This window comes from Danio rerio, chromosome 9 (assembly GCF_049306965.1).
Source record: "Danio rerio strain Tuebingen ecotype United States chromosome 9, GRCz12tu, whole genome shotgun sequence".
Lineage (NCBI taxonomy): Eukaryota > Metazoa > Chordata > Actinopteri > Cypriniformes > Danionidae > Danio > Danio rerio.
Window position 1 is genome coordinate 55537501 of NC_133184.1, and position 12500 is coordinate 55550000.

Below are 12500 nucleotides of genomic sequence, written 5' to 3' on the forward strand. Positions count from 1 at the left end.
TTAATTCAGCAGTGAGTTGGGCAGCTGTGCTTTTATGTTATTTGTATGCAATCCAGGTTAGCATCTAAACATCTCTTGCTGATCCCCTTCTAGCTGCAACCCAGCACTAGGAAACACCCATACACAATCATTCATACACATACACTTTAGCCAATTTAGCTCACCCAATTCACCCATACCAAATGTCTCTGGAAACCGGAGCACTGGGAGGAAACCCATGCCAACACAGGAGAACATGCAAACTCTACACAGGAATTCCAACTGGCCCAGGACTCGAACCAGCAACCCTCTTGCTGTGAGGCGACAGTGCTAACCACAGAGCCACAAACGTAATTACATGCAGGTATTTAACCAAGCCTAAGCACAAAGTAAAAACATGCAGTTACACAGCAAGTACATCGTAATGGATTATTAATTTCAGTGTCAGTGCATATTAGCTAAGGCCACTTAAAGTGGGACCAAATAAACATGTTAACATATTCTCTGAATTTATGTTTCAAGTTTTCACTGCAAATATCACACCCATAACGCTGGAATTGCTCATATATATTTATTCCGCGCTAGATATTTGGATCTACATGAAGTGACAGATTAGGACACAAACAGGAGGTTATCAAAAGCAGCGGCGACAGAAACTGACAGATCTCGCCCGGGAGCTATTTTACAGTGTTTGGTTTATTATAAATCTTTTCAAGCACGTGATTATGAAATGTGTGGGCTGGTAAACGTGCCGACTTCTGGATCATTTTTAAAACGCATGGGTATAATATTTGAGGAGAACTTAATAACAGAGAAACAGTCACTTATTAAATATTGACTGGTGTTCTTGATCCACTGTTAATCTGAAGTAGACACTGAGTGGAATTAGACATCAAGTTCAGTTGACTTTTTAGGTGTTTCTTTAATCCTCAAACTAGTCAAAATCTGAAGAAAACGGTGAACGTACTAGTTTAATTCAGTTTGTTTTAACATTTAAAGACTTTTTCCTTTATCCTAAAATGCAATGCATGATACAAAACATCTGTTTTTAATCCATTTTACGAATGCATTGAAGCAGCCACTTTATTAGGTACACCTTAGTAGTTCCAGTTTGGACTCCCTTTGTATTCAGAACTGCCTTAATCCTTCGTGGCATAGATTCAACAAGCTACTGATAATATTCCTCAGAGATTTTGCTCCATATTGACATGATAGCATCACACAGTTGCTGCAGATTTGTCGTCATCCATGATGTGAACCCACCACATACCAAAGGTGCTCTATTGGAATGAGCTATGGTGACTGTGGAGGCCATTTGAGTACAGTGAACTCATTGTCAAGTTCACGAAACCAGTCTCAGATGATTCACGCTTTATGACATGATGCGTTATCTTGCTGGAACACTGAGGTCATAAAGGGATGAACATGGTCAGCAACAATACTCAGGTAGGCTGTGGTGTTGACACGATGCTCACTTTTTACTAATAAGACCAAAGTGTGCCAAGAATATATTCCTCACACCATTACACCACCACCACCAGCCTGAACCGCTGATACAAGGCTGGATGGATCCATGCTTTCATGTTGTTGAGGCCAAATTCTGACCCGACCATCTGAATGTGTCAGCAGAAATGGAGACTCATCAGAGCAGGCAACGTTTCTCCAATCTTCTATTGTCCAGTTTTGGTGAGCCTGTGTGAATTGTAGCCTCAGTTTCCTGTTCTTAGCTGACAGGAGCGGCACTTGGTGTGGTCTTTTGCTGCTTTAGCCCATCTGCTTCAAGGTTGGACGTGTTGTGTGTTCAGAGATGTAACGAGTGCTTATTTGAGTTAATGTTGCCTTTCTATTAGCTCGAACCAGTCTGGCCATTCTTCTCTTACCTCTGGCATTAACAAGACATTTGCACCCACCAGTAGCAATTGCAGTAGATCAGCAGTTTCTGAAATACTCAGACCAGCCCATCTGGCACCAACAACCATGCCACGTTCAAAGTCACTTAAATCCCCTTTCTTCCCCATTCTGATGCTCGCTGTGAACTGCAGCAGATCGTCTTGACCGTGTCTGCATGCCTAAATGCATTGAGTTGCAGCCATGTGATTGGCTGATTAGAAATTTGCCTTAACTAGCAGTTGGACAGGTGTACCTAATAAAGTGGCCGGTGAGTGTATGTCTAAAACACAATCCAAAACACAAATGTGCAATGCAAAAATAGATGAAATGCATTGATGCATTGCAATATGTATTTGAATACATTATTATTTTGTATTAATTAAGTAAAAAACAGTAAAACTTACTGACGTTTCCTTTAGTAGAAGCAGAATTTGAAATCCACAATGTAATGTGTAATTCAAATATGTTAGATAAAAACACATGCAATGCAATGCAAAAAATATAAATAAATGCAGTGCAAATACAAAGAAAAAATCTAATGATGATGCATGTGTTCTAATATTTTTTTTAGAATTGTGTAAAACAAAATAAAATATACAACTAAAATGTCACAATATATAAAAACCAGGCTCTGCTTCAGCAGACTTTTACATTACAAATGCACTATTGGGGTTTTCCCACTGAATGCTAGTGAATCGTTATTAACCGCTGCAGTACTCTTGTCAGAGAGTCGGAGTCATCATATTCAGTTTGACCATTTATTGAATAAGATTTGACCACATACACTTGTCAGTGTATTTGAGGTAGTTTTTTGTCAACTACTTTCTCTTGTACATAATGCGGTCTCCGAGCAAGCGCATGCTGTCTGACTGACGTGCTGCCGGCTTACTTAGTGAATACGCAGTTACGCTAAAAGTGTCTATAATGTAGGCATTGCACTATGTCTTTTATGTACTTTACGTAAACGTCACGCAAATCACAGGTCCTAAATTTAGAGGGGAAGAATTCACAACATGCACATTAAAATAAACAGAGGAGCCCACAATGATGATAATACAAAAGAAACGGTCTGATCAGATGCTCTGTGTGCTTGGAGTGGGTCTGTTGGCTCATTTAGGCATTCATGCAGTTAAAGATCTCAAACTTTGTCTTGGAGGAAGGGAGTAAATGATCGAGCATCTGATAAGAGAGAGTTATATTCTGCTAATGAGCTCTCTTTCATCAGTCAGAAAGCATCGACACGCCCCACTTTGAGTTTGAAGGGGTCTAGTGCAATCCTGTGTCACCAAAACAGATGACATGATAGGAACAGTGCAGAAGCTCTACAAAGAAACAGCCATGAGAGCGCTTCCTTTGCTGAATGCACGCTAACGTCAAGTTCATATTAAGGTCACGCAAAGACAAAAAAATCAAGGTCAAAAAAGCAGTTATTATTGTTAATTATCTTTTTATTCATAATTATATATAATTAATTTCATGGCGACGCAGTGGCGCAGTAGGTAGTGCAGTCGCCTCACAGCAAGAAGGTCGCTGGGTCGATCCTCTGCATTTCTGTGTGGAGTTTGCATGTTTTCCCTGAGTTCGTCTAGGTTTTCCTCCGGGTGCTCCGGTTTCCCCCACAGCCCAATGACATGCGGTACAGGTGAATTGGGTATAGGCTAATTTGTATGAGTGTGTGTGTGAATGTGTGTGGATGTTTCCCAGAGATGGGTTGCAGCTGGAAGGGCATCAGCTGCGTAAAACTGTGCTAGATAAGTTGGCGGTTCATTTCGCTGTGGCCACCCCGGATTAATAAAGGGACTAAGCCGACAAGAAAATGAATGAATGAATGAATTATTTTTGTTCATATATTATATTGTTTATTGTATATATAATTTAATTTGTAATATAAATTTATATTACTATTATATATTAGCATTCATTAATAATGCTAATATATAAAAGCTACAAGAAATTGATAGTGTTTTTAAAAAAATCATAAGCTTGTCTTGTGATGATGATGATGCATGACAAATAAAGATGCATTAAAAATTAAAGATGCTTAAAAATCTAGTTTAGATTAATATCTAATATGTGTTATATCAGTATATTTATGCATTCAGACACAAAGTGCATTGCAAACAGTGTAATAAAATTATTAATAATAATAAACTTTAACACTGTAGTTTACCAAATTCCACTAATAACTTGCTTATTATTAATATATTAACTCTTTATTAGTATTTATAAAACATGCTAATATTATGCAGCCCTAATCCTACCCAATACATAAACACAACTAATACCTTAATAACAATTATTAAGAAGCTAATTACTCATTTGAACAACAAGTCTTAGTTAACGGTGAGAATTGCACATCAAAATAAAGCGTGACCATATGTTTTATCGCAGAGCATGATTTTATTTAATACGTTTTCATTCCCACATGCAAATGTCCTCCATGTTTTAATTAAAAATAAATAAAGGGAATTTAAATGCGTTATAAAGAGAGTGTAAAAGTAGGCTTGTGGTTGTTTTTATTGAGAGTACATGTTTAACTATATTGCTGTTTTTAAAAAATTATCTTGTATAGCTGATAATTATTCTGGTAACACTTTAAAGTACCATTTCCCACGATCTACTGTATATAACTATTAAACTATATTAGTATAATGTAATCTGTATTATAGTACAATACTATTACAATAACCAATATAACTGGCTTATTCCTTGCCTTTTAATAAGGTACTGACGGTTTATTAGTATTCATAAAGTATGTTCTTATTCTACATCCCCAATCCTACTTAATACCTAAACCCAAATATTACTTTAATTACAATTATTTATTTGAACAACAAGTCATAGTTAATGGTGAGAATTGCACATTAAAATAAAGCGTGACCATAAAAATACTATCATGTTTTATCGCACAGCATGATTTTATTTAATACATTTTCATTCCCACATGCAAATGTCCTTCATGTTTTAATTAAAAATAAATAAAGGGAATTTAAATGCGTTATAAAGAGAGTGTAAAAGTAGGCTTGTGGTTGTTTTTATTGAGAGTATATGTTTAACTATATTGCTGTTTTTAAAATTTATCTTGTATAGCTGATAATTATTCTGGTAACACTTTAAAGTACCATTTCCCACGATCTTCTGTATATAACTATTAAACTATATTAGTATAATGTAATCTGTATTATAGTACAATAACTATTACAAAAACCAATATAACTGGCTTATTACTTGCCTTTTAATAAGGTACTGACGGTTTATTAGTATTCATAAAGTATGTTCTTATTCAGCATCTCCAATCCTACCCAATACCTAAACCCAACTACTACCTTTATACCAATTAATAAGAAGCTAATTAATAATTTAAGCTACAAGTCTTAATGGTGAGAGTTGCACATTAATATAAAGCGTGACCATAGTAATACTCTAATGTTTTATCGCACAGCATGATTTTTTAAATACATTTTTATTCCTATATGCAAATGTCCTTTATGTTTTAATAAAAAAAAAATAAAGAAAATAAAGGAATTTTAAATGTGTTATAAGGACAGTGAGAAAGTAGGCTTGTGATTGTTTTATTAAGAGTATACATTTAACTATATATTGTTGTTTTTAAAAATGATCTCTTATAGCTGATATATTGGCAAGATTTTCAGGTAACACTTTAGTTAAAGTACCAATTCCCACAGCCTATATAACTGTATATAACTAATAGTACTAATATATATAACCAACAAATATAGCTGGTTTATTACATAAGTTATTGACTCATATGTATGACCTTACTGCACATCCCTAACCCATCTAAAAAATTTGTATTGAGCGAAACTCCTGGTTAATAGCAAGAACTGTACCTTAAAATAAAGTGTTACTGAGATTTTACATTTCAATGAAACTTCTGGGATATAAAGGCTTAAAAATAAATAAATAAAATATTGCAAAGTGTGGTATATAAACTAAATAAAATGCAGGACTCCACACAATTCATTTATGTTGTCACAACACAAATGGATTAAGTAATTAAGTGGATTGAAGATAAAACAGTTAAGTTGTCCCACGCCTTCCAAAAATAAAAAAATAAATAAATAAATCTCAAGAATTGTGTTTCAGCTCAATTTAAATAAGTAGTTTCAACGAGCAGTTTATGCAGAGGCGTTTATTTATAGATTTTCTGCATGCGTTTATTTAGCAGTGCTTTATTTTTCCGATTTCAGTACATGCAAGTTATTTCATCATATTCTAAGATGAAATCTGACCACAAAGCCTTAAAGACAGCTGTCAGTCATCTTCTAACACTCATCATCATCACCAGCTCATCTTGACTGCAGCCCGCCGGACTTTCGGCTGAACAAAAGACATGCATATTAAGGCCGAGGGCAGGACGCCATAATAGTACAACATTAATCTCATTCGATAGGCGTAATTAAATTTCAGAAGGCACGTTTGGCCGAATAATGGAGAGGAAACCAGGCTTATGGCACACAATAGATTTCAAGCACTCGTGGAGCTGCTCGGCATTTAGCGCTGCTTGTCTTTCAATACACAGATGACTTTCTTCACGATAAACCTGCGTGCAGCTTCTCTTATCGGCATCTCTTTTACATGTATGATTATTAATCATCTCGGGATGTGCAGACCTCTTCAAATGAATTAGATGCGTTGCGTTTGATTGTGTAGAAATCGCACTGCATGCAAGTAAATAATAATGTGGTAAGGGGGAAATGTCTGACAACAGGTTTAAATCCAAAAGAAGACCTTTTGCAATTAAATGATTTCTCCCACTTGTTAAAAGCTGTCGTTTTAATAATGGGGAACAACAGAGGAGGTGCGGGCAGAATCCACTTAAACATACAATTTACACAAGGACTCTCTCAGATATCTGTAATTGCATTGGAAATATTCCTCAACCCAATTTTCGGGTCACGATGCGCTGCCTTCGGAAAAAGCTTTGAAGTCGGAGAGAGAGAGAAAAGCCCAGAGAAAGTTCCGCGCTGTGATAAACACCTCGTGCTTTATCTGACTCATAAACGCGCACGTGCTTCTGTGGAAATGCGCAGATAAATTAAAGACTTTGCTTTTAATCAATTCAGCCACTCGGATGGCGTGTTTTAGTGATGCTTTGCATTAAAATTGAACTCTTTTCCTCTAGTTTATTAAATAAAACACATTTCGCGTTTTTTTGTATTATCTAAAAGTTATTTATTAGGATAAATCGGTTCAATTTATTGCAATATTTAACTTTTACAACACAGAACTTTAAAGCCAAATTAGTCAAATTGCGTATTTCCCTCGGAAACCAGAAATCGCGCTTACCTGAGAAGGTAACCATAGCAACAGTCCCACTTTTCAGTCGATAATTATTAAATGAAATATTGACAAATTATGAAAATTAAATAATTCTATATTCTTTTAAATCCAGCTATTTGATTTCTATAAATGTATATATATATAGGCTAAATAATTAAAGTGTTTTGTTTAAAACTATTCTAGAATAAACCTCATCATTTGATCTCCAGATTTACTTAAAAGTTTAAAGCCATTGTGGATAATTTGCGCACTCGAGCGTTGAGTGGGCTATTATTAAAGCGCATTCACACGCTGCGTCCTGGACGCTCACACATGATGTTGGGTTGCTTTTCACTCTGAGCAAAGTGAGTTTATCATTTCTCTCTCGTCCGCGCGCTGGGTGGGATTTTGGAGCGCCCGAGGTCTGACAGATGCAGAGCGCATGCGCCGAGGGCCCTTTCACTACCTGCCAGCGCGCTCCTTACTTCACATGTTGCAGCTCTCGACTGACAATCACTCGATTTAAGTTTTCAGCGACGGCTGCTTCGCCATGGTGAAGAGGAAAACACACAGCGAGCACAGCTGAGCGGGAACACACAGCTTTTTCTTCATTTCGTCTGACAGCCACTATTTTTCCAGGATTTACCAAGGATGCGTCTGAGAACTTTGCTTTCGCGAAAGTTAAATTACGCTTGACTTGGACTTGTTCTGCGCGTCGGAATGAAGAGCGTGAAGTAAACCTGGAGACTTCTGTTGTTTTTAAATATATAGCCTAGCTATATATAAATCACGCAACTTCAGCAAAACAATAAATACATAAATCTATACTTTGGGTAAGTGACAGCCCTGTCAGTGGATTTCTACCTGAAGCAGGTGAACGCGTCATGTCCAAGCCCATGGATCACGTTAAGCGTCCTATGAACGCGTTCATGGTCTGGTCCCGAGCGCAGCGGCGGAAAATGGCCCAGGAGAACCCGAAAATGCACAATTCCGAAATCAGCAAGCGCCTCGGAGCGGAGTGGAAACTTCTGACGGAGTCTGAAAAGAGGCCGTTCATTGACGAAGCCAAGCGCCTGCGGGCGATGCACATGAAGGAGCACCCCGACTACAAATACAGACCCCGGAGGAAGCCCAAGACTTTAATGAAGAAGGACAAATTCGCGTTCCCGGTGGCGTATAATTTGGGAGAGCACGAGGCGCTGAAGGTGGGCGGCTTACCAGCCGGAGCGCTCACCGAGTCTTTAATGAGCAACCCGGACAAGGCAGCGGCGGCGGCGGCCGCAGCGGCGGCCAGGGTGTTCTTCAACCCCTCCATGTCCGCAAACCCGTACTCCTTTTTTGATCTTGGCTCAAAAATGACCGAACTTTCGCCACCGTCTTTCTCCTACGCCTCACCATTGGGTTACCCAACAGCGGCGACCGCGTTTTCGGGCGCAGTCGGCGGCGGAGCGCACACACACACGCACTCGCATCCTTCACCGGGTAACCCCGGGTACATGATCCCGTGTAACTGCGCAGCCTGGCCGTCAGCGGGGCTCCAGCCGCCCCTTGCATACATTTTACTACCCGGAATGGGAAAACCACAACTTGAACCGTATCCCGCGTACGCGGCGGCGTTATGAGACTCTAAAGCGAGAAAAGTTTTTAATGTGAGCAGAAAGAAAAGACTACATGCAATACACGTGGAGCATGCACGAACCTGAACATGTGATGACCACGATCGTCATATCAGACATCACATGTGTTTGTATCATGATTATAATGCCTTGATGTAAAGGTAAAAGCTCTGACTTTCCGGATATCAGTGTGCTGAACGGATCCAGTCTGCCCTTGTCAATGTGAATAATCCTAGGAGAAGCGTCTGATTATTAACCTGTTGACTCTGTAACTAGCTCAGCCTAATACGCGCCGCTGTTGCAGAGAAGATCGGTCAGTGCTGTCAGCGTGGTGACTTTATTGGAGATAAAAGGAAACGATTAATCAGAAAATCAGTTTTAAGGAATCCCGCGCAGTTTCTTTTCTAATCAAATCATGTGGGTGTATAAATGTGTACAGTTTTATTCAACTGGTATAGTGCTCTCTATAAAAGCCGGAGCTGCTGGATTACAAATCGGGTGTATATTATGAGTTCTGGAAAACTATTCCATGGATGTGTGTAATATTTATTGTTCAGTCGGTGAAAATCCTATTTGTTGATCGTGGGACACGCCGTGTCCTTTGATATTTGCACAAAGGGAGAGACCACGAGCACTTATACATGTAATTTATTGAAAAGAAACACCAGAAATAATGATCATCATGCCCAAGATTCGGAAATTTTCCAAGGGTGCTGGTCGGCAATTACTCTCCACATCACAGACGACTGTCAGACGCGTTCATTTAAGAAAGTCAGTCCGTTTTTTACTAACTCGAAGTGAAAATGTATGTTATATGTTTTGCATAATTCCACTTATATGTACTTAAAATGCCTATCGTTCATTTGAACAAGGGGGATATAATAAAGCGTATGCGGAAAAAAAGGAAATTGCTCTGTAGTTCTTGATGAATGGCGAACAAGATTTGTATCTTGAATGCCTTTACTTGGTCGGAGCAGGTGAAGTGTAAAGTATCCTCTAAAGGACGCTTTTGTTCGGGCTTTGAATAGAATTACTCAGAAATCTCAAGCAAGTCTTTGTAATCAAGAGCCAAAATCCTGATTTATCACAACTCAAATCATGAATAGGAAGGAAGATAAAGCTTAGGAGTTTACTTTGAGGAAAAACGAAACCTATTATATGCCTCCGCACAGTCCTTTCTTTTTAAAGCAAGGCCCAATTAGAGAAATCCTAAAATACTATTTTATAAACAGCTATTTTAAAATTAACTAAACATCTGACGCACATCAGAAATGATCTTCCTTAGGGTATTCTTCACGTCGGGTCTGTCCTAATGTAAACTGTCCTCTTAGATTACATTAAGAAGTTAATTCAAACGGCTCAGACCAATTATGCAAAACTAATTTGGACTGTCCAGGGATAATTACCTCCGCCACGGTTAATTGAATCTTTTGACTGGGCTGTATTCTCCATTGTAACCGCGCGATCGCAGCTCTCCACGGAACTTCCTGCTCCGCTTTGGAGAAATGACCTTCTTCACCTGTTATGAATCAACAAATCACGGCCTGGTGTGTGCGTTATTTACAGGACAGCCCGTTTGAGCTCGAGATCGAGCTTTTATGCATTGGCTCTTAAATAGATGTCTGTGGTTATAGCAAATTTTCACAAACTATACGGTATGTTTGAATGATTTGCATCCCAATGCAACTTGCAAAAAAATTGCATATGCATTGAAATGGATATGATTACATTTTTTTAGCAATCAAATATGCTAACTTCACTACAAAACGTGATATAAAAATTAGTGCTTTATTTAAGATTTATTTCATGCATGCTCTGATCTTTAATTTTTTGCATGGTGCAAAATACACACTAGGTTGTTGTCAAATATACAATATTTATAATTATAATATAAATGGACAGTTTTTTCAAACTACTCGAGTTTTTTAACAACAATTGTTTTCAGCTCAATGCACTTAAATTTGCAAAAACTAGTAAGCTAACTTAATTTATTAACAGGGTTTCAGCAGGTTTCACTAAGTTAAATTTAAGACTTTAAGAACAATACTAAAAGACCAAATATATAATATTTATAATTATAATATAAATGGACTGTTTGTTGAAACTACTTATTTAAAATTAGCAAAAAAAAACAAAACAAAACAAAAAAAACGAAACAATTCTTGAGTTTAATAACTTAATTGTTTTAAGCTGAATGCACTTAAATTTGTAAAAAACTAGTAAGCTAACTTAATTTATTAACAGGGTTTCAGCAGGTTTCACTAAGTTTAATTTAAGACTTTAAGAACAATACTAAAAGACCAAATATATAATATTTATAATTATAATATAAATGGACTGTTTGTTGAAACTACTTATTTAAAATTAGTAAAAAAAATAAATAAATAAAAAAAAAAACTAAACAATTCTTAAGTTTTAACAACTTAATTGTTTTAAGCTGAATGCACTTAAATTTGTAAAAAAAACTAGTAAGGAAACTAATTCCTTCACAGGTTTTCAGCAGGTTTATTTTAAGACTTTAGGACCATTACTAACAGAACACCACTAAAATGCTTGGTTGTTGCAACCCAACGTTGAGTCAAATATATAATATTCATAATTTTAATATAAACGGAAAAACCCAACTGAGGTGTTGGAGTATAAAATGTCATTTAAAATGCATATAAAATTGTTGAGTTGAGTTTGTTGAGTTTGTACACATTTGACCCAAATTTAGGTTACAAAAAATCTGAAATTATATTACACAGATACATAACATATAATAAAGCTATAATAATATAATATAATACAATATATAACTCAGAATATACAAATATATATAGTAGTTAACATTTGAAGGGGATCAAAAATGTTTTCCAAATTGTCCTATAAGCCAAAGATGAGTTCTGCTCTATTATTTTAATATTTTTAGGACAACTTTGATGGAAGGTTTTAATCCACTTCAAATGTATAATTTTTCTCCTAACATTACAATTTTCTCAGCCTACTATGTATAAAGATAATATCATTTTTATGTCATTTAATATGTTATTTTCATTGACTTTAATGTGAAATTAATAAAAATAAAAATGGAAGTCTCTGAAAAAACGCCAAATTCATAAGTTAATTTCAGATGGCACTTAGAGGTTTATGCATCTGAACTCTTTATATATATATATATATTTATATATATATATATATATATATATATATATATATATATATATATATATATATATATATATATATATATACACATACACATACACACATATATTAACATTGTACATTTGAAGTGGATTGAACAGTTTAATGTAAAATCTGATGGTTGCATTCAAATTAGAAACATTGCTTTATGTATAATTAATAATCTTATGTATATATATATTTGTATTATATATTAATATACGTGTAATATAATAAAAGCAATGTTACTAATTTGAATGCAACCATTAGATTTTACATGAAATGATTAAATCAGAATTTTAAATACATTTCAAAATATCTTTCCTGACCTTTAAAATGAACGGAGCGAGCTAAAGCAAACAGGTTGGTTCTTGCTGCATTTTGAATGCACCTCATTAAAATAGCATTTAGATGTAAGCAGAAGCACGGACTGAAATCGAATCCAAAACTCTGCATATTTTGTCAGGTATCCTGACGCACAATTAGATTTTTGAACAGTGGGTTTTTCTCCCAAACAATGTTAGGAAAAGCTTTGGGTCTCGGCCTACAGTTTGCACAGGGAAACGT

General features: G+C 36.2%; 1 protein-coding gene and 1 long non-coding RNA gene across 4 annotated transcripts in view; one reads left to right on the forward strand and one right to left on the reverse strand.

Annotated features, from left to right (window-relative positions):
• The window catches only part of LOC137496512 (uncharacterized), a 104809-nt gene that overhangs the window by 58831 nt on the left and 33478 nt on the right, over positions 1-12500 (reverse strand). The gene's annotated exons all lie outside the window — the stretch shown is intronic.
• On the forward strand, positions 7774-9120 carry sox21b (SRY-box transcription factor 21b). The gene is given in 1 exon segment (NM_001009888.2): positions 7774-9120. A coding segment is annotated over 1 exon segment (738 nt). The 5' UTR covers positions 7774-8036; the 3' UTR covers positions 8775-9120.